Source organism: Budorcas taxicolor, chromosome 1 (assembly GCF_023091745.1).
Source record: "Budorcas taxicolor isolate Tak-1 chromosome 1, Takin1.1, whole genome shotgun sequence".
Lineage (NCBI taxonomy): Eukaryota > Metazoa > Chordata > Mammalia > Artiodactyla > Bovidae > Budorcas > Budorcas taxicolor.
In genome coordinates this window covers 199,591,250-199,613,312 of record NC_068910.1, presented here as the reverse complement: position 1 = coordinate 199,613,312, position 22,063 = coordinate 199,591,250, and the positions used below count along the sequence as shown (strand labels likewise).

Sequence of the window (22,063 nt, the reverse complement as noted above, 5' to 3'; positions counted from 1 at the left end):
GTGATCAGCTGATTCTTCTCTCACACACTCTCCCAGGAAGGTCTCTGCCTGTCTTCCTCCTATTCTACTCTGCCTTTGGGGCAGTCGGCTTCCCTCTTTTATGGAATGAGCACAGAGGTTGATTCAGGACCAGCTCTGGCTCCCCCGGATTCAGAAGCAGAGCCACCCCCACCCCAGCCGGCTGCGGCTCTGCTCCTGGTACAGAGCAAGCACAGATTAACAACGGGTTGATTTTTCTTTCATTCCCTTCCAATCAGCACTTTTTTGTTGGATTCCACCCACGGGTCTGTTCCAGAGGTCAGGAAATGATGTGATCAGCCTCGGCGAGGAATGAAGGGGGAGGGCTGAGGGGAGATTGGGCAAGCGGGCTGCGCAAACACAAGGGGTCAAGGATTGTGCTCGGCCAGCCCCGCGGGAGATATAGGGGCGCGGGGAGCAGGGAGGCGACGCAGAAGCCGGTCGGTCTGTGCTCTGCACTCCACGTTACAGACCGGGGAGGATGAGGCCCGCTGTCCGCGCTCTGTTAACCTGCGCGGTTCTGGGTGAGTGTGGCCGCTGGGAAGGCCCTCAACGTCGCCGGCCCTGGCCCTCCCCGCCCCGCCCCTGCATTTCGGAGCCCTCTGCACCCTCCCTGGGCTCCGCGCTGGAGCTGGAAGCCTGGGACCTTTCCTTCGCTTCTCCCCGCCGCACCCTTGCACCTGCTTCCGCACTGCCTCAGGGACAGCTCTGCGCCTGCGCGCACCTTCTGGTCCTGCTGGTGGCTCTGCCACATTTTCACTCTCTCCTTGGTTTCCCCTCGTATCCAGTAAATCTTGTGGTAGCGGAATACAGGAAATTAGAGCGCTGCCGTCCCGGTTTATCAAATCCCTTTGTTGCGGCCTCAAATAAGTCCAAACTGCTTGGGATGGCCAGCAAGGCCTTCCCACAGCTGGTCCCACCTCCACTGACAGTCCGATGTCCCATGAGTGCCCTTGGTACTGACCGTGCCACACTAATGAGACAGGTCTGTTGAAGGGTTCTGAGCATGGGATTTGAAGCCAAACCTTGAAGGGTGGTGCAGCTTGGCCGGGGAAGGTCCCATGGAAGTAAGTAAGGCCACAGATCCATGCACTGGTGGAGGGCACCTTGCTGCACAGATCTGCCTGTCGCTCTTGGGCCCCCTTTGTCCTCTAACTTCTGCTAGCCACTCGTGGTGCCTTTATCTTACCTTTAGAGCCTTCTGTGTTAAGTTACTTGATTCTCTTGAAAAAGTTAGCCCTTGAGACTCCACCCACCTTACTTACCTTTACCCTCCCCCCTCCCAACCTCAGAGGATCTCACAAGGCTGTGGAAGGGAAATGCATGACTGAGGACAAACGTCTGTCTTTGGGGCCTCAGGAGGGATGGTTTGGTGAGGGTCTGGAGGAGTGGTTTTGGGGAAGTCTGCCACTGACCCCTCGTTGCCTGGTTCAATACGCTGCAGGTGGAGATGGGGTTAAGGGTGATTGGAGGAGTAAATTTCCTGTGGTCCACTCTTTTTCTATCCTGGAGAACCATTCCGTCCCCATCTCCTGCTTTGTGCATCATAGATATTTATCAGCTTTGAGTCAGCCCTGTGTTGTTTGTCCACAGAGTGGAGGTGACAGAGGACTTTGGGGAGAGTGCCAAATGCTCATATCATGGGGACAACACATCTGCACCATGGGGATTGATTTTCACAGACAAGCCTGGCTTTAGCTTCTCCTAATGACAGTCCAAAGGCTTAATTGTGGAAATTGAAGGAGGGGTCATTGGAAACAGAGAAACATTGACTATGTGGAGTTTCTAGTTTTTCCTAGAACGGAGGATGATAAATGAGCATCTCATCAATCATTTACCCCTTTCTTCTGGCCAAGCAGATGTAAAACAACTCAGAATGTTATCTTTTTTTGTCACCTGGGCAGAGACCAAAGTCTGGAGACCTGATTTCTAGACCACTCAGCTATTAAGAGGCTAGGTAACCTTGGGTAAAGCATCACTCTCTGAAAGATACTAATTAGGAGAAAATGTAATTCCTACCCTGCTGGCTTCCCAGAGTTATAGCATTGAACCAACAGCTTGATGTAACTAAAAATCCCCCGTGGATGTGGAAGTTTGTGTTCCATGGCAGGCCACACGTCATGAGGTGAACGAAGGAGGCTCAGAGAACACAGAGGAACAGGTTGTTGTCGCCAATTGAGAGCTAACAATCAAGCCAGCATCCCTCTGATCAGCACATGCTGGTCAGTGGGAAACTAAGAGGCCATTTGAATACCCATCACTTGTCCCCAGACTCAGAAAGCCGTGAAACCTCTGCCCTTGTTGTTCATGGACAGGAGTGGGGTGAAGAGCAGAGAACGGAGAGGAAGTGGCCTCCATGACCCTCCAGAGGCTGCTGCTGTCCTTCCCACTGACACAGGGACCTGTGGCCTCTCTCCCCTAGGGCTGTGTCTGGCGGACCCCGAGAAAACTGTGAGATGGTGCACCATTTCAACTCATGAGGCCAGTAAGTGTGCCAGTTTTCGTGAAAATATGCTTCGTATCTTCGAGAATGGTCCTTCTGTCTCCTGTGTGAAGAAAACCTCACACATGGATTGCATCAAGGCTATTTCGGTAAGTCACTGACACCTAAAAGAGAGTGGAAGAAAATCCATACTTTCTCTTCCCTGTCATTTGAAATGATTCTGTACTCACAGGTAGGAGACTGATGTGTGGAACAGTCAGCCCCTAGTGCTAGTAAAATCATTTTAGACCTGAAAATAGAAGCAGTCATCTTTAATGGCTTAATGCAAAATATAACATACTCTAAAAGAGGACTGTTTTTGACCCACTAAGTTCTCTGAACTCAAAGAAGAAACGCATGCTGTCAAAATGACCATGTAACACTATTTTGGGGGTTCTTGATGCATCACAAGAAGTAGACGAATGATACGCACAAGGAAGAGGAATACATTGTCATGGCTGGAGATTATAGCTGATCCTTTTGTTCTAGGTTTTCCAAAATACTTGTTCAGCATTGTTCCTGCTCATCTGAACTTGGGTCAGACCCTGTGCTGGGCAATGGGGCTGCAGTGGTGACTTTAAGCACACATGGTCCTGATTCTTGAGTAGCTTACAGTCCAGTCAGGAGAGAAGAAAACATGCAAACAAGTAGACATGAAATTTCAAATTGTGTGATGTACAGTGGAGGAAAAGAAACAGAACTTCCAGAGGAAACTTGCTCTGGTCTGGGTGTCAATGATAATCTCCCTGAAAGGGAGCAGTGAATCTGAGACCCCAGGGATAAGTATGGGTAAGCCTGCCAAAAGCTACAGGTTGAGTATGTCGGGCAGTGAACCATAGCATGTGCAAAGGGCCTGAGACAGGGGAGAGCGGGGCTTGTTTGATTTTCTGTAGGGAAGCTAGGGTGACTGGAGCAGACCAAGCAGGAGACTGGAAGGAGTGAGGGGCAGACATAGACTCGGTCAGATGGAGCGTGATTAACTGAAGAAATCAGTGCTTTGGTATGAATAACTGGTCTGTTGTGTGTGTGTGTACTGAACCTCAGTTACCATCCAGTTACCATCCAGAGTTAATTATAACTCTTGATTTATGACTCACTTTCAGATTTGGTATATGCATACCCCTCTTTGTGTTAAAATACATTAATAATATGAAACAATACTATCCACAAACCTACCAGAGTTTCTTAAAACTTCACCACTGCCAGTAGCTGAGTTCTAGGGCTACTGTGTGGCAGCAGGGATTCTACAGGAACTTCATCACTTGGGGCACCCTCTGACCCTGCTTAGAACTATTCATGTGTTTCCCTATCCAGAGCAAACAGAATCCCAAAACTTTCTGGCTTTTTATTTAAAGACTTGTATAGGTATATATTGGGCTTCCCTGGTAGCCCTGAGGTTAAAGCGTCTTTCTCCAATGTGGGAGACCCTGGTTCAATCCCTGGGTTGGGAAGATCCCCTGGAGAAGGAAATGGCAACCCACTCCAGTATTCTTGCCTGGAGAATCCCGTGGACGGAGGAGCCTGGTAGGCTACAGTCCACGGGGTCGCAAAGAGTTGGACACGACTGAGTGACTTCACTTTCACTTTCATAGGTATATATGGATGATTGCATAGTATTTCTTCTTAAAATATTTTATAAACATGTCATTACTATGTGTTGTCTTCTCATACTTGCTTTTTCCTCCTCAACGTTATACTAGGATTTCACCCATGTTGTTGAATACAGCTATTGTTCATTCATTTTCAGAGCTCTGCAAAAGTCCATTGTGTTAGTATACCACAATTTAGTTTTTCTTTTCTGGTCATTACGCATTTGAATTGTTTCCAGTTTTCTGTTATTCTAATCAGGGTTAGAGGAATATTTTTATACAGATCTCCTGGTACACAAGTATTACTAGTTTCTCTGTAATATATATGTACAAACAGATTTTCTGTGCCATGGGATGTGTGAGTATTTGACTTCAAAAACACTGCCAAATGTATTTGGGTTTTTAAGCAAATGCAATGTGGTTATTCAAATTTCCACTGTCACCAGCTGAATATGAAAGAATAATTCATATAATTCCTGGTGATTTTGATATTTTATCGTTACAAATTAATCACTGTCTCTGGCAGTGCTTTTTAACTAAAATTTATTTCTCTGATATTAACATACTACATTAACTTTCTTTTAACTAGGATTGTCCTTCTATGTCTCTTTCCATTCCTTTATTTTCAAATTCCTGTGTGATTATCCTTCAGGTGTGTCTTATGAAAATAGTATGTTGCTGGGGATTTTGTTTATTAATTAAATCTGGTAATCTCATTTATTTTCTGTGGTAAATTTAAACCATTAATAAATTATTGCTTTCATTAATGATAAATTTGTACTTATTTCTGCCATATTACTTTTTGATTTCTCATGCTCCTCCTTTCCCTCAGATTTCTTATTTTTAAAAATTGAGTTTGCACATGTGTGTGTTCATTTGGATTGTGTTCCCTTTATTCCATCTTTCCCCCATTGGAAGTAAATTTGAACAATTTGTTGATATTCTTTAATGACTTCCCTTAAATTTTCACTGTATAATTTTAGCTTAACAAAGTGTTAACGGTAAAATAGTCTTAACCCACCCCCCCACCTCTTTCTGAAACAGAAAGAGAACTCTGGACTATATTGATATTTTATGTCTGTCTTTTCTTAACTAACCCTGAAATGTAGATACTTCATGTATTTCTTGACAGTATACATACATATTATATAACTAAGTATGTGTGTGTATGCATGTATAAGTTTGTTCAGTTCAGTTCAGTCACTCAGTCGTGTCTGACTCTTTCCGACCCCATGGAGTGCAGTATGCCAGGCCTCCCTGTCCATCATCAACTCCCGGAGTTTACCCAAATGCATGTCCATTGAGTTGGTGATGCCATCCAGCCTCTGTCATCCCCTTCTGCCTTCAATCTTTCCCAGCATCAGGGTCTTTTCCAAGGAGTCAGTTCTTCACATCAGGTGGCCAAAGTATTGGAGTTTCAGCTTCAACATCAGTCCTCCCAGTGAACACTCAGGACTGATCTTTAGGATGGACTGGTTGGATCTCCTTGCAGTCCAAGGGACTCTCAAGAGTCTTCTCCAACACCACAGTTCAAAAACATGAATTCTTCAGCACTCAGCCTTCTTCACAGTCCAACTCTCATATCCATACATGACCACAGGAAAAACCATAGCCTTGACTAGACGGACCTTTGTTAGCAAAGTAATCTCTCCTTTTTAACATGCTGTCTATGTTGGTCATAACTTTCCTTCCAAGGAGTAAGCGTCTTTTAATTTCATGGCTGCACTCACCATCTGCAGTGATTTGGAAGCCCAAAAATATAAAGTCTGCCACTGTTTCCGCTGTTTCCCCATCTATTTGCCATGGAGTGATGGGACCAGATGCCATGATCTTCGTTTTCTGAATGTTGAGCTTTAAGCCAACTTTTTCACTATTCTCTTTCACTTTCATCAAGAGGCTTTTTAGTTCCTCTTCACTTTCTGCCATAAGGGTGGTGTCATCTGCATATCTGAGGTTATTGATATTTCTGCTGGCAATCTTGATTCCAGCTTGTGCTTCTTCCAGCCCAGTGTTTCTCATGATGTACTCTGCATAGAAGTTAAATAAGCAGGATGACAATATACAGCCTTGACATACTCCTTTCCTGATTTGGAACCAGTCTGTTGTTCCATGTCCAGTACTAACTGTTGCTTCCTGACCTGCATACAGGTTTCTCAAGAGGCAGATCAGGTGGTCAGGTATTCCCATCTCTTTCAGAATTTTCCACAGTTTGTTGTGATCCACACACAAAGGCTTTGGCATGGTCAATAAACCAGAAATAGAAGTTTTTCTGGAACTCTCTTGCTTTTTTGATGACCCAACAGATGTTGACAATTTGATCTCTGGTTCCTCTGCTTTTCCTAAATCCAGCTTGAACATCTGGAAGTTCACGGTTCACGTACTGTTGAAGCCTGGCTTGGTGAATTTTGAGCATTAGTTTACTAGCATGTGAGATGAGTGCAATTGTTCAGTAGTTTGAACATTCTTTGGCATTGCCTTTCTTTGGGACTGGAGTGAAAGCTGGCCTTTTCCAGTCCTGTGGCCACTGCTGAATTTTCCAAATTTGCTGGCATATTGAGTGCAACCCTTTCACAGCATCATCAGTGTAAGTTTGTGTATGTGCCCTAAAGTTCAGATAGAGGAAGACACACAGAAAGAGAAATTTGGATTTATCTGCATTTTTGCCATTTAATCCATTTACCATTTCTTCGTCTTCTTTTTTTTTAAGCTTTTAAAAAAGTTTTGGCCATGGTGTGTGACTTGTGGGATCTCAGTTCCCCAACCAGGGATTGGGGCTTCCCTGGTGGCTCAGTGGTAAAGAATCTGCCTGCCAATTTAGGAGATGAGAGTTTGTTCTCTGAGTGGGGAAGATCCCCTGGAGAAGGAAATAGCAATCCATTCCAGTATTCTTTCCTGGAACATTCCATGTACAGAGGAGCCTGGCAGGCTACAGTTCATGGTGTCGAAAAGAGTCGAACATGATTCAGCAACGAAAACAACTACAAAACCAGAGATGGAGCTCAGGCCATGGCGGTGAAACGGCCAAATCCTAACCACCAGACCACCAGGGAACTTGCTAGTTTTCCTTCTTATATTTCCAACCATCCTTCTGGGATGTTTGCTTTTGAAATGTGTTCTTTTGGGGATACTTTAGAGTCAATTTCTTGGTATTGAACTCTGTCCGTTGCTTGCTTGTTTTCTCTGCAAATGCTGGTCTCCCCTTTATTCTTGAATGGTAATTTTGCTGAATGTGTAGTTTTAGTTTGATGCTTTTACACTATTTAAAAATATTTCCACTGTTTCCTGACTTCCACTGTAGTCACTGAGAAGTCCGGTATCATCCTGTTGGTCCTTTAGTCATCTCACTGGATAACCTCGTGCCCTTGGTTGATGATGTTCCCTAGATTCGCCATGATGTTTCCAGTTGTGGGGATCTTGGTGCTTACCTTGCTTAGAGTATGTTGGTTCTGTGGAATCATGCTTTTCAGGAGGTCTGGAAAAAGTGCTGCCTTCCTTCTGTTTCTTTCTTTTTTTAATTCTAAGATTCCAAGAAGACACATGTCAGGCTTTCTTTAATTTAGCTTCCATATCTTTTGATTCCTCTTTCATAGCTTCTGTCTCTGCACCTCTTTTTGGTACAGATGGGCATCAAATTCATCCAGGATGAATTATTCAGATATAACTTTCAGTTCCCTAATTCTCAATTTTAATCTGTCTTATCAACTTGTTGCCTGTTCATTCACTTTTCACATTTCAATGATTACACTTTTTGCTTCTAGAAGTACGAGTTAATTTTTCTTTTTATTCCTGGTAATCTCCTTTTCTATGCTTATCTCTGTGATTATGGCCTTCACTTTGTGCATAAAGCCCATATATAGCTCTTCTCCATTGCTTCTGGCCATTCCAAACTCCGCAGTCCTTGAGGGCCTAAGTCTGCTGCCCCTGTCGATGCCCACGCATCGTGGCTTCCCTTCTTCTGCATTTGGTTATCTGCACTTGGGAAGTCATGCTTGATTTTAATCCTCCACCTTCCTGGGGGTTCAGGTTCCCTTCAGAATCCCTGTGGCCCTCGTGGAGTTAGGGCCACATGAATTAGACCTTGGCTTCTTGATTTCTGAGCCCCTGAGGCCCCAGTGATTCCTGCCCAAGATACTGGTGTATGGGCCAAGAAAGCCCCAACCTCACTGCTTTAAGAAAAGCTCTGTTTTTTACTCATTTATTTTTATTCTGTGGTGGGTGGGGTGGGTGAGGAAAGTCTCTGGAGGTTTCACCTACCTTTGGGATACCAAGAAAGCCATAAAGATTGCTTCATATAAGGAGTCTAGTTGTGGAATAAAAGAGTCTTTCACCAACATGCATGTTGCCATACGGGCATGTTCAGTTGCCATACATGGCACTGAAATGTACATGTAAAAATGGTTAAATGATAAACTTTATGTTACATTATCTTATTACAATAAAACAACAAAAAGAACTCCAACCATTGAAAGAAAAGTTTCAGCTAGACAAATATATATTTTGGCTTACATTATTATATTTCATTTGTAAATACTATTTTCTTGTTATTTACCTATAACATGATGCAGATTGTGGAGTTATAGTTTCTCCTTTGTAATTTAATTCATAAGAACTATTTATTTATGGAGTACTAGCAAGGGATTCAAGAAAAGTCATTTTGATTAAAGATGTTTGAAGCAAGAAGAAAAGCAATAAAAATAGGTTACGAAGTGTCTATATAAAGGTGTTGCATCTCATTTCGAGAGAAAATAAATTCTAGACCTAGTGGGAAAGTATTTATAATACTTCAAATGAAATGTTGGTTTAAAGAAGAGAATTAGTAAAAGCAAACACTAAAAACAAAACAAAGCAAAACAAAACCCAGAAAGTAACAGTGTAATGGAAGAAATAAATCCACACTGCGTGGATTCAAATCCCAGCTATATGACTTACTATTTATGTGGGCTGGGGAGGTGATTTAAACTTTCTCTGCCTCTATTTTTTAATGTGTAAGATGGAGCTGAGTTGGACAATGATGTCTGAGTAGTTGATTAAATGAACAGTCAGCCGTAATGGAACTAAACACTCATTAATGCTCATAATGAGCATTAAACAGTCGGTTTAGAGTATAAGCATGAAGTTAAAGCCAGAGAAAGCTCCAGTCCCTAAACAAAAGACTCCTGTGGTTATATGGACCGGACAGGAAGGAAATGCACTAAGTACTGAATTGCAGTGGAGAAGGATGTCTTCAAGTCTCCTCCTCCCCATTGAGAGTTCTCCACAAAGACATCTGAGGACGATCTCAGCCGAAGGCCCAAGATAAAGAGGTTGGACCTGAACTTGAAATATAAATATGTGTAAAAGCATGGCTAGGCAGAGAGACTGCAGTCCTTGACTGCAGCTCCTTCAGAGCCTGTAGTGAATGGACTGTGCACCCAGTCTGGTGTTGGAACTTTCCCCCAAGAGGCTGGTTGGCAAAGCCTCTGTAAGTTAGGTCAACTTTGCAAATCACAATAGTTTTCTGGGCCAGTAGCTAGACTCCTCCCCAGGGAAAAGAGAAAAATGATTCATTCCATCTCTGCAGAAATAAGGAAAATGGTGGCCAAAACCCCTCACCAGGGAAGCTGAGTTAACTAAAGCCCGTGGTGTTACGTGAGGTCTGGGCAAGCTGAGGGTTCGTCTGGCCTCAGATCTGAGAAGCACTACCAGTCACTTCCACACACCCAAGTATAGGTGGGCCTTTCTTGGAAGTAAGGGCTTCACTGAACTCTGGTTTGTTCTCTTTCAGAGTAACGAAGCAGATGCTGTGACGTTGGATGGAGGTTTGGTGTATGAGGCAGGCCTGAAGCCCAACAACCTGAAGCCTGTAGTGGCAGAGTTCCATGGGACAAAAGATAGTAAGCTCTCCCTCGGACCCAAAAAGTAATCTGTAGCCCTTGTTCTCTCCTGGTAGATACTGGGTCTTGTCTCATTCAGGCAGGTAATAGAGATTAGCTACTTATGAGCTTTCCCCATTGGGGAGTGAGTGGGGAATGAGGGGCCCTGTCAACCACCATAGGTACAACTCAAGGTCTCTGGGAGCTTTGGGCTGGTTGAGGACTGGTGCGCATGACACTGACCTCCTAGGCAGGCTGTGTGCAATGAACTGAACCACTGGGGTTTAGAATAAAGAGGAGTTCTCCAAGAACCACATGCAGGGGAGAGACCACACAGGAGCATGTACCTGGAGCCCCCACAGCCTTGGATCTCATCTGAGAGCAACTCAACTGTTCCTGGGTCTGTGTGAGGAGCAAAAATACTTAGAGAAAGTTAGAAATGTGGCCTCTGTTGCCACAGTTCGTTTCCAGGGTACAGGCAGACACTCCCTGCAAGGCCAGGGTAGGCAAGGGCATTGGGGCACACATGCACATAGCTTCCTTGCTCCTGGGTGTGCCTGGAGGATTATTACAAACATCTCTCTGTGGTCTGTCCTTTCCCCTGTAAGCCTAGGAAGGCTTTTTCCGGTCCTCTTTAGGACCCAATCCATCGTTAATGTTACCTCTGGGTACCCCTTCCCTGCTCAGGAGCCCAGTAGTAATGAACAATGCTTCTCTGGTGGGCAGCTTGAGAGTCTTTCATCCACGCTGTCCCTTCGCAGACCCGCAGACTCACTATTATGCTGTGGCGGTGGCGAAGAAGGGCACTGACTTCAAGCTGAATGAGCTCAAAGGCAAGAAGTCCTGCCACACAGGCCTCGGCAGGTCCGCTGGGTGGAACATCCCCATGGGAAGACTTTATAAGGAATTGCCTGATCCACAGGAATCCATTCAGAGAGGTAAGTGGGCAGGAGGGTGAGCGCCCCCAGCAGGAATCTCTTCAGATGCCCACACGGGCCACACTGGCACCACTCAGACATGGTCAGGGGATGACGTGTGATGGCTCTGGGAGCGGAGGTGGGAGATCAACCTGCTTTAAATGGGCAAACCTGCTGCATTAGCAGCTAATGGGGGCTGTCAAGAGTCCTTTTTACCTCAAAGCCCCTGATACCCCACCAGAGGCTGTCCTGTGGAACTGGCGGAAGGGAACAGAGGGCTTCATTCAGGGCCAAGGCTCCTGGGCCCTTTTGTCCACTTCCCTGGGGTGCTTTCATGTCATGGCTGATGACTTCCCCATTCTTCTGGAGCTTTCCTAATGGCCATCTGCTGGCTATGAACTTGGCCTACACCTCTCTGAGTGGGTCCTCCATCTGGTCTTGGAGGCCAAATTCAACGGGACACATAGGCCTATGCCAGTCTGGTTCTTGGGGAGGAGGAAGGAGGGAAGGGGTTAAATGTGTCCCTTTTTGAAATTCTTTCGTCTTGAAGAGAGGCTTCTCAGGTGGCCCTAGTGGTAAAGAACCTGCCTGCTAATGCAGGAGACTCAAGAGACATGGGTTGAATCCCTGGGTCGGGAAGATCCCCTGGGGACATGGCAACCCATTCCACTACTCTTGCCTGGGAAATCCCATGAAGAGAGGAGCCCGGTGGGTTACAGTCCATGGGATTGTAAAGAGTTGGACACGACTGAGTGCAAACACGCATTCATAAAGGCAAGCTGTAACTGTGGGGGTGCTGGTTTTGTTTGGATCTCTCTTGTGAGCCTGGACTGGGAGCTGTAGTTGCCTCTGGCCAGGCTGGCTCATGCCCTGTTTTTCTGTGTCTCTGTGTTGAGCAGCTGCGGCCAACTTCTTCTCTGCCAGCTGTGTCCCCTGTGCAGATCAGTCATCATTTCCCAAACTGTGTCAACTGTGTGCGGGGAAAGGGACAGACAAGTGTGCCTGCTCCAACCACGAACCATACTTCGGCTACGCAGGGGCCTTTAAGTGAGTGAGACTGGCTGCTTCTCCATCCCGGCTCCTAAGTGTCCAGTGTCTTCAGGTTGGGGGGCTTCCCTGACCTGTAGCAGAGCCCAGCCTGCAGAGGGGCATCCAGGGTACCTAACCCCCTCCCAGGAACTCAGTGACACAGCTGGGACTCTCCAGGCCAGGCCAGTGCATACTCTCTTCATGTGACGTTGACAAGGAAGTCCCCTCCTGGGACCCTTTCTGTCTCCCCAGAGTTTCTCACTGGGCTACGCAGAACCGGAAGTGACAGGCACTGCCCTGGCGCCCAGGGTGCTCTGTGATGACGGCCCTCTGCTCCCCGTGGCATCTGTGTCAGCTGCTCAGTGCCCTGGCCTCTCTCCTGCCTCCTCTCTCTGTTCCTGTATGGGCAGCTCATGGCTGATTTCTTGCTCCCTCTTCTCGCTTGGTTATACCCTAAAGTTTTAGAGCCAGCAAAGAGTCCCTCAAGAAACACTATGCCTTTATCCTTCACCAGAAGTTTGAAAGCACTTTTCACTATTGAAGTATCTTCAGTCCCTTTTTGATGCTTTGGGGCACATGGTGATAGCCCTCCAGCTTCTGTGAACTCACCCCACATCTCCATGGTGCCCTGGGGATCAGCTCCCCCGTGGTGCTTCCTCAGCTGTGGGTCTCCACGGAGGCCTCCCCCAGGCCCTATCCTTGTCCCAAGGCTGGACGGTGTGGTCAGACACTGGAGCCTGAGGAGAAGGGCCTGCCCTGCAAGAACTCCCTAATGTGTCTCCTCTCCACAGGTGTCTGGCGGAGGGCAGTGGGGACGTGGCCTTTGTCAAGCACTCAACAGTATTCGGTAGGTGATAGGAGAAGAATCTGTGGACCCTTCAAGCAGAGGGTCTTCCTTTTCTTTGTCTTCATGCTCAGGTGTCAGATGTGAGCATAATGTGTTCTCCCTTCTCACTGCTGGGATGTTCACTTGTGAGGAGATGTGTGCCCATAGGGTCCCCACCTGGACTCCTGGGCCTCATCCTACCATTCAGCTTACTGAATACCAGGCCAGTGTTGCAGTAGCAAAGGATCAGGAGCAGGTCTGGCTGACCTTGTCCTGTAGTCGGCCTGCTAAGATGAAATTTCCTATGGGATGTGGGCAGTCACCCCTGCACTGGGCATCAGAAGCTTCTCAACCTGTAACTGGCTATGGGATCGTGAGCAAGTCAGTTTCCTTCTGGCCTTCACTGTTTGCTCTTGGCTTCTCAGCTCACACAGTTCTTGATTCAGTGAGGTTGCAAGGGAGAGAAGGGGACACCTGCCATCGACTCATATGGGCTTCCCTCCCCAGACAACCTGCCTAACCCAGACGACAGGAAAGACTATGAGCTGCTCTGCGGGGACAACACCCGGAAGTCTGTAGATGATTACCATGAGTGCCACTTGGCAAAAGTCCCTTCCCATGCGGTTGTGGCTCGAACTGTAGGCGGCAAGGAGGATGTGATCTGGGAACTTCTCAACCACGCCCAGGTATCAAATCCCCTATCCTCTCTCCTGCTTAGCAGTCCCTGCTTGGATCTGGGCGTTTCCTTCACTCCCTCTCAGCCACTGTGGAAGTCATTCTGTGTTCAGGACATAGCAGGGACCACGCCACACACCACCCACTTGCATGAAGACACCCCCCCAGTAAAGCCCTCTTGGAGTCGCACATAGCCTAGTCCTGCGTTGTCTTCTGCCAGACCCTTACATTCTGGGTCAGTGATATGAAGCTGCTCCTTCTTGCTCTCTTTCCTTTCTCTCCCATTGGAAAGGAAATGGTCTCTTTTCCAAGGTCCCTCAGCCTGACAGAAAGGGAGTTGCTCGCACAGCCAGCCTTCCTTTCCCAGAGTAGCAGAATGCCAGACCCGAGCCAGTTTCTCTTGTCCAGCCCTCCCATCTGTCCATCAAGGCAACCCCACAGCCTCTGAAGTTGAGTTTCTTACACCCAGTGAGCTATCATCCAACCAGGGAGACAGGCATAGAAAAAAGTTCAGGGTATCAGGTATTTGTTACACGGCCCGAAAGGGCTGTGAATGGAGAAGGTGCTGGGTGGGAAAGAGCAGGTCTGACTGCCCTCTCTCCTGGCATCTTGAAAATTTCACAGTTTTAATCTTTCTTTGGGCCCATTTTGCAGCATCCCTTGTTGCTGTAGCCATTCAGACCTGTGTTTTACTACAAACAGGAACATTTTGGCAAAGATAAACCAGACAATTTCCAGCTCTTCCAATCCCCTCATGGGAAGGACCTGCTGTTTAAGGACTCTGCTGATGGGTTTTTAAAGATTCCTTCTAAGATGGATTTCGAGCTGTATTTGGGATATGAATATGTCACTGCTCTTCAGAATCTAAGAGAAAGTAAACGTAAGTATTTGGAAAGGACCATGTGGCTCTAGGAGTCTGGAAATCTGGTGAGGGTGGGGATTGGAGAGTAGAGTCTTTCTAGGTACTGAACACCTGTCCCAACAATACTTCCTCTGCCCTGCCTGTCCAGCCCAGTGTTAGATGGATGCTAAATAACTTTGGCCATCATGAGATGGACCTGAGCATCACCAAAGGACATTAAAGGAAGTTCACACTTAAAATGATTCGTATTGGAAACTCTCTGGAGACCAAGTAGTTAAGACTCTCTGCTTTCACTACAGAGAGCCCAAGCTCGATTCCTGGTCGGGGAACTAAGATCCCACAAGCCACAAGGCAGGCCCCCCACACAAAAAGAAGAAAATTTGTATTGATGCCAGTATTGCTTCCCTTGTATAAGCCAGGGCTCCCCTACCCACTTCATGAAGCCAATTAGCCTGGTATGACGTAAGTCAAATAGAATGAAACTGCTACAAATAAGCACATCTGCAGCCAGTGCTGTGATAACCATGTGCCATAGTGAAGCTGGAGCTTTAGACGGGTCAGTCCTTCTCCTGAATCTCCTTGGGTCATTAGAGATGTGTTTGAACACTCATTTATTCAACAGACATGTATTGACCATCTACTATTAATAGCTATAAACTGTGTAACATGCTGGGCATATAATGGTGAGGCAAAGATGTATTAGATTCTGTTGTCATAGAACTTTCAGACCAGTGGGGAAGACAAATGTTGAAGGAATAGTCACTCCACTGAATGTTCAATTGAAATGAGAGATTTCCTCAGCAGAAAGAAAACAAAACTCCAGAAAAAAATATCACGGCTCTACAAGAGTGCAAAAACAAAGACAAACAGGTCCAAGAATTGAGGTAAAGCTTCCCTGAGGAAATGCCTCTTGAGCCGCTCTGAAACCTGGGTAGGTGTTTGTTTATTCAGCAAACATTTATGGTACTGACCGTGAACCTGGCATTAAGGGTGCCATGGAGAATAAGACAGGCATGACCCTTGCCCTGGCCAAGCTTATGTTCTCCTGCAGGGACAGACAGTAAGCAATGAATAAATATACATCTGCTTGGATGGTTAAGTGCTATTTCTAAATGAGGGAGAAATAACCCCAGCCTGAAGTGATAGAGTGCCTTGGAGTTGGGAGGAGAGTGGACCTCTCAGAAGAAGTAATTTTAAGTTAAATATAAATAATAAGAAGCCAGCCAAGGGACTGTTATTGCCTTTAATTTCTAAGAGATTAATTCCTTGAATGGAATCTGTTTGTGTATTGCTAAAAAAATCCCAGAGTCTTCCTGAAGACAGCAGCAAAATCAGCAAGCCACATCTGAGCCTCTTCTCATCGCTGGTTTTCTTGCTTATGTCCTAGCCCCAGACACCTCAAAGGATGAGTGCAAGGTGAAGTGGTGTGCAATCGGTCACCAGGAGAGGACAAAGTGTGATCGGTGGAGTGGGTTCAGTGACGGAGCAATAGAGTGTGAGACGGCAGAGAACACTGAAGAATGCATCGCCAAGATCATGGTGCGTCCCTCCTGCCTCCGCAGGGCAGCGCGCCTGCCGCTGCCGCCGCCCTGTCCCCAAGGCTGAGCGAGCGCTCCCGGAAGTACACGAAAGCAGGGCTCCCGGGAGCCTCGCCCGCACCGTGGGAGCCCAGCCCCACAGGAGCCTCGGAACCTTTGAGCTTGTGAACCTGAAGGGCTCCTGCGGGCTTGTTTCTTCCTAGTGTCAGAACTCTGTGGAGGGCAGTCTGAGCTGTGTCTACTTAGGGAGGCCGGACCTCAGCGTGAGTGTGCCTGAGACCCACGGTGTGCCCATGGCAAGTGTGACAAGGTCATGTTACTGTGCAAGCTTTGTTGCTCACGAGGGCATTCCACATTTGCTTTTAGAAGTGCTGAAAAACCGAAGGATATAAATAAGAAAATACATAAAAACTAACTGTAACCTTATAAATCAGAGAAAATCCTGTTAACTGGGCTCATATCATACATGAAATTTATTACCCTTTTCTCCCCTAAGGTTATCTAGGGAGCCTTTTTCTTGTTTTCAGAGAATGACTTGCTCCCATGTTCCCAAAGAAAAAAATCACTTTTTGAAAACATGACTTTTTAAAATGTATTTTATTTTTTAAAGAATATACACTATCCTGTTTACAGTGGTTTGTCTGGGGACCAAGTTTATGAGGAACTATCTCTTTCATTTCTTTTTTTCTCTTTTTTTTTAACTCAAATTTTATTTTTCTTTTCCATTATGGTTTATTATAGGATACTGAATACAGTTCTCTGTGCTATACAATGGGACTTGCTGCTTCTCTAGTCTATGTATAAATATAATAGTTTGCATCCGCTAATCCCAAACTGCCAATCCATCCCTCCTCCATCCCTCTCTACCTTGGCAACCACAAGTCTGCCCTCTCTGTCTGTTTTGTAGATAAATCCATTTGTGTCATATTTTAGATTCCACATATAAGTGATATCATACGGTGTTTGTCTTTCTCTGAGTGACTTCACGTAGTGTGATAATGTCTCGATCCGTCCATGTTGCTGCAAATGGCATTATTTCATTCTGTTTTATAGCTGAGTAGTATCCCACTGTATATATGCACCACATCTTCTTCATCCATTCGTCTGTCGATGGACGTTTAGGTTGTTTCCATGAAAACATGATGTTCTAATGTTGATAGTTATTCCAGAGTGTGGGTGTGCTGCAATTTATTGAGCCATTTCCTTGCTATTGAGTATTAAGTCTGGTCCTGTCTCATTGCTATTATGAATCATACATGCATGTTTTTGCCTACTTACACATTTTGCCCAAATAGTTTCCCACATATCTGATTGTTCCTTTAGGGTATATTCCTCAAAAGTATATTTCTAGGCCTAATGGGAAGCTTGGCAGTCTTATTGAATTAAGCTTCTCTGAAATTTGGGGCTTATTAGCTCCATTCAGTTCAGCTCAATTCAGTCACTCAGTTGTGTCCAATTCTTGGAAACACCATGGACTGCAGCATGCCAGGCGGAATTCCTAGTCTATCACCAACCCTCGGAGCTTGTTCAAACTCATGTCCATCAAGTCCAACCATCTCATCCTCTGTCATCCTCTCCTCCTCCTGCCTTCAATCTTTCCCAGCATCAGGGTCTTTTCAAATGAGTCAGTTCTTCGCATCAGATGGCCAAAGGATCAGAATTTCAGCTTCAGCCTCAGTTCTTCTAATGAATATTCAGAACTGATTTCCTGTAGGATGGACTGGTTGGATCTCCTTGCAGTCCAAGGGACTCTCAAGAGTCTTCTTCAACATTGCAGTTCAGTTTATTTGACTCCTTTGAGCTTATTTTACTCATTCATTAAAGATCTTTTATTGAAGATCTTTAGATCTGAAATAAAATCAGAAATAAAATAAGATCTTTAGCACTGAAATAGCACTCAGCTAACGACGTCAAGATTCAGGGCAAGGCACTCCATGCCGCAGACACAGCCCCATGTCTCTGACTCCATTTGTTTGTCTTACAAATGAGAATTCTTGGTGTCAGAAAGGTATTGTGAGTGTATCTGGAACAGTGTGTCCTATGAGAGGCCAAGGGGACTGAATGTGGGTCTTTGCTCCTGAAGAAACAAAGCAAATTATCCAGAGCTGATCATCAGTCCACCATGGTTTGGGTGACAATGGGAGTACCTTTTATTTTCTATGTCAGGTCTGCCTGACTGATCCTGTGAGGGTCCATTACCAGCACCTTCTGTTTCTTCACAAACCTGTGCTGGCAAGGTTGCTTCAAGGGAACAACCAGATGGGCACGTGGGACTGGAGAGGATCTCTTTTTACCTGCTGTGATGTGTTGTGTCTTTGCAGAAAGGAGAAGCTGATGCCATGAGCTTGGATGGAGGCTACCTCTACATAGCAGGCAAATGTGGCCTGGTGCCTGTCCTGGCAGAGAACTACAGTAAGTGGGAGGGGCAGTGGTTCATTTCCTCTGTTAAAAAAAACCAACCTGAGACAGGAGACAAAATCACAGGCTGATTCAGCCACAGGGAGCATAAAGCTCTTGCTTATTGAGCACCTCCTACTTCCTAGGCTCTGGGCTCCCTCATCTCTCGTCCCTTCCATTATCTTGAAGGATGAGAATCTTCCACCATACCTTCTACTGTACTCCAACAAGGGAATTGGAGACTGCACTGGGAAGTTCTAGCTGAAAGGGACCCCTCTGCAGAGGACAGCTAGGTTCTCAGCTGGGATTCCTGGCAGATCTTGCTTCCAAAGTCTGCACTTTGCCTGTTGCCCTGGTGCAGGGATTCAAGTACAGTTAGCTTGGTCACAGGATAGATAGAGTGGGAAACTTGAAATTTAAATTTTGGGGCTAAATTCCAGAGGCCAGGGAGCTAAAATAAGTTTGCATAATCCAGAGCCTGGACTTTTTGGGGATTGGTAATACGTAGATAGTTTTCCTGGCTCTTATAATTCTGAGCTGCATATGGGGAAGACAGTTTTCAATCTATACATGAGTGTTTAATGACTTTGTTTTTTCCTCTGCAGAAACTGAGGGTAAAGATTGTAGGGACACACCAGAAAAAGGTGAGTTGGTATTGGTAACCTCATGAGTTTATGATAAATTCCCATTGCTTTTGGGAAAGCATAGGCAAGTTTAAATTCACATCAAAAGTAGATAAGAGACCAATTTTCAGAATCAAAAGAACCATGGGAGGAAAATAGTTGGCAAGATAATTACACTTGCCACGACACACACATGGGAATTCTCATTTAATCCTATAAGATGTGTCTTGTCATCTTCTAAGGACGCATAGAGGAACAACAGCTTAGAGAGATTACAAGTTGTCTAGACTCTGACATCCAACAAGAAAATACAGACCCTCCCACTACTGCTTTGCATTGCGTGAGGCCTGCAAAGTTATAAACAAGAGTTAGCACCAGCCCAGAAACCTTGCTGACATGTGCCTCGTAGGCCTGAGGGGAGAGGCTCACAAAGGAAGGTGTCTAGAGACATGAAATTACCCAGCCTCCCAGCCAGGGCTAAGCCTAGAAACCCAGGCCAACCTGGCTCTCACCCAGGACTCTGGCTTGGGACGGATCTGGAAAGATGTGGCAAGAGCAAGACAGGAAATCTTATCAAGGATTTGGGCTCTGAGTCCCATGCTTAAGTCCCTGCAAGTCATTTCCAGCCATTAGTGTACAAGTCTGTTCTCATCACTTTTTCCAGTTACAGCATCCCAGCCTCTCCCCATCATACTAGGAAGCAAGCTCTTTAGCCAAAAATAGAACCATTCTTAGTCCATGAGCAAAAAGATTTGTATCTTTTCTATTGGTAACAATTTCATGAATTAATTAAATTGGAGAACTGAAATCATGAGTTTCTATTCTATTCTCAGTTTTAAAGATCAGCATGTTTTTACTGCCAATGATTGCAGCTAACTTGATTATGATAGTTTCACTTTGCATATTTATTTTGGTGCAAACCTTTGTTCTCCTTATCGTAAAACATCTGACCAGAATAATAAACTGACAGTTTATTGTACATTTACTACTCTTTTCTAATAAAATTGTTAATGTTTAGAATGTTGGAGTTACATGTACCCTTCAGTATCCATTCCTCTGCTATTCCACAGCGGAGGGTAAGTTGCTAGTTTATGTCAGTAGCTTCAGGCATTTGGGGAAGTGTTGTCCATCATCATCCATTGCTCCAGTGATTAAGTATTCTTACTGTCTTGTTTTTTTAAGTTCAGATTAATCTCCACCTCAGTTATTAGGAAGACCCTTTCAAAGAGAGAAGGAATGATTTGGGATACTTTTATTCCATAGGATGATGGCTGGGTTTGATTGTAGACAGACATTCCGGAGGGTCCAGAGGTGTTAATACTCCCTTTTGGGCTGTCTTTCTTGTAGGGTATCTTGCTGTGGCTGTGGTTAAAGCATCAGATGCTGATCTCAACTGGAACAATCTGAAAGGCAAGAAGTCCTGCCACACTGCCGTAGACAGAACCGCTGGCTGGAACATCCCCATGGGTTTGCTCTACAGCAAGATTAATAACTGTAGATTTGGTGAGTGAGCTCTGGGAGGGTGCTGTTGTCAGGGTTGGGTGGAAAGAGGTGCACTGGCAAGAGGAGTATGGTACAAGAGGCCCTTGTTCTATGATAATACAGTCTGGTTCAGTGAATTTCAAGGAAATAAAAGGAACGGTAGGGCTAGGAGGTGGATCAGAATGACTCTTCTCAGTTGCATATAATGGCTTAAGTGAACATATGCTTACTATTATCTCTCATGAAAAAGACCAGAGACAGGAGTCCATGTTGGTATTGTCATTAGAAACCCAGGCTTCTCTGTCTTCCTGCTTCCCCATTCTTAGCATGAGGCCTCCATCTTCAAGGTTACCCATGATTGCCATTACATCCATGATCCAGGCAACCTTAAGGAACAAGGAGCCTTGTTAGGAGGTAAAGGAGCCAATTAGGAGGTCTAACTCAATTACTGCAGCTAACTTCTCATTGCCCCTAACTTAGGTACATAGTCACAATTACCTGTAAAAGGGGCTGGAAAATGCCATCTTTTATTTAGATTTTTATTCAAAAATTAAAAATAGAATTACTGTATGATCCAACAATTTCACTTCTGGGTATTTACTAGAAAAAAAAACACAAAAATGCTAGCTCAAAAAGATACATGCACCCACATGCTCATGGCAGCATTATTTACATTACAACACATAATATGGGAAGAACCTGTGTCCATCACGAATGAATGAACAAAGAAACTGTGGTTTATATGTATAGATAGAATATCACTCAGCCATAAGAGGGAAAGAAATCTTGCCACTTGCAACAACATGGATGGACCTTGAGAATACTATGTGAAATAAGTGAAATAAAACAGGTAGAGAAAGACAAATGCCATTTGCTCTCATTTATACATGAAATCTAAACAAAACAACCTGAGCTCACAGACACAGAGAGAACATTGGTGGTTGCCAGAGGCAGGGGTTGGGGATGGGCAAATTGAGTGAAGGTAGTCAAAAGGTATGAACTTTGGTTGTAAAATAAGTCATAGGGATGTAATGTATATCCTGGTGACTATAGTTAATGCCATACTGCGTATTTGAAAGTTGCCAGGAGAGTAGCTGTTAAAAGTTCTCATCACAAGAAAAAAATTTTTAATGTGATATACCATATTAAAAAATTAAATAATAAAAATCATATGAGCATCTCAATAGATGCAGAAAAAGCTTTTGATAAAATTCATCATCTATGCATAAATGCAGAAAGGCAAAATGGTTGTCTCAGGAGGCCTTACAAATAACTGAGAAAAGAAGAGAAGCAAAAGGCAAAGAAGAAAAGGAAAGATATACCCAACTTAATGCAAATTCCAAAGAATAGCAAGGAAAGATAAGAAAGCCTTCCTAAGTGAGCAATGCAAAGAAATAGAGGAAAACAACAGAATGGGAAAGACTAAAGATCTCTTCAAGAAAACTAGAGACACTAAGGGAACATTTCATGCAAAGATGGGCACAATAAAGGACAGAAACAGTATAGACCTAACAGAAGCAGAAGATATTAAGAAGAGGTGGCAAGAACACACAGAAGAACTGTACAAAAAAGATCTACATGACCCAAATAACCACAATGGTGTGATCTATCACCAAAAGCCAAACATCTTGGAGTGTGAAGTCAAATGGGCCTTAGGAAGCATCACTATGAACAAAGTCAGTGAAGGTAAAGGAATTCCATCTGAGCTATTTCAAATCCTAAAAGGTGATGCTGTTAAAGTACTGCACTCAATATGCCAGCAAATATGGAAAG

At 45.0% G+C, this 22,063-nt stretch overlaps 1 protein-coding gene across 1 annotated transcript in view; it reads left to right on the top strand.

Annotated features, from left to right (window-relative positions):
* Positions 1-456: 456 nt before the first annotated feature.
* Positions 457-22,063, top strand: part of LOC128044683 (serotransferrin) — a 39,710-nt gene continuing 18,103 nt past the window's right edge. The window contains exons 1-12 of the mRNA XM_052637105.1: positions 457-542; positions 2,441-2,610; positions 9,854-9,962; positions 10,703-10,879; positions 11,758-11,905; positions 12,679-12,734; positions 13,221-13,399; positions 14,091-14,268; positions 15,638-15,789; positions 18,110-18,200; positions 18,791-18,829; positions 20,156-20,311. Of these exons, the coding sequence (XP_052493065.1) occupies positions 500-542; positions 2,441-2,610; positions 9,854-9,962; positions 10,703-10,879; positions 11,758-11,905; positions 12,679-12,734; positions 13,221-13,399; positions 14,091-14,268; positions 15,638-15,789; positions 18,110-18,200; positions 18,791-18,829; positions 20,156-20,311 (1,498 nt within the window). The 5' untranslated portion in view covers positions 457-499. The remainder of the gene's footprint in view (positions 543-2,440; positions 2,611-9,853; positions 9,963-10,702; positions 10,880-11,757; positions 11,906-12,678; positions 12,735-13,220; positions 13,400-14,090; positions 14,269-15,637; positions 15,790-18,109; positions 18,201-18,790; positions 18,830-20,155; positions 20,312-22,063) is intronic.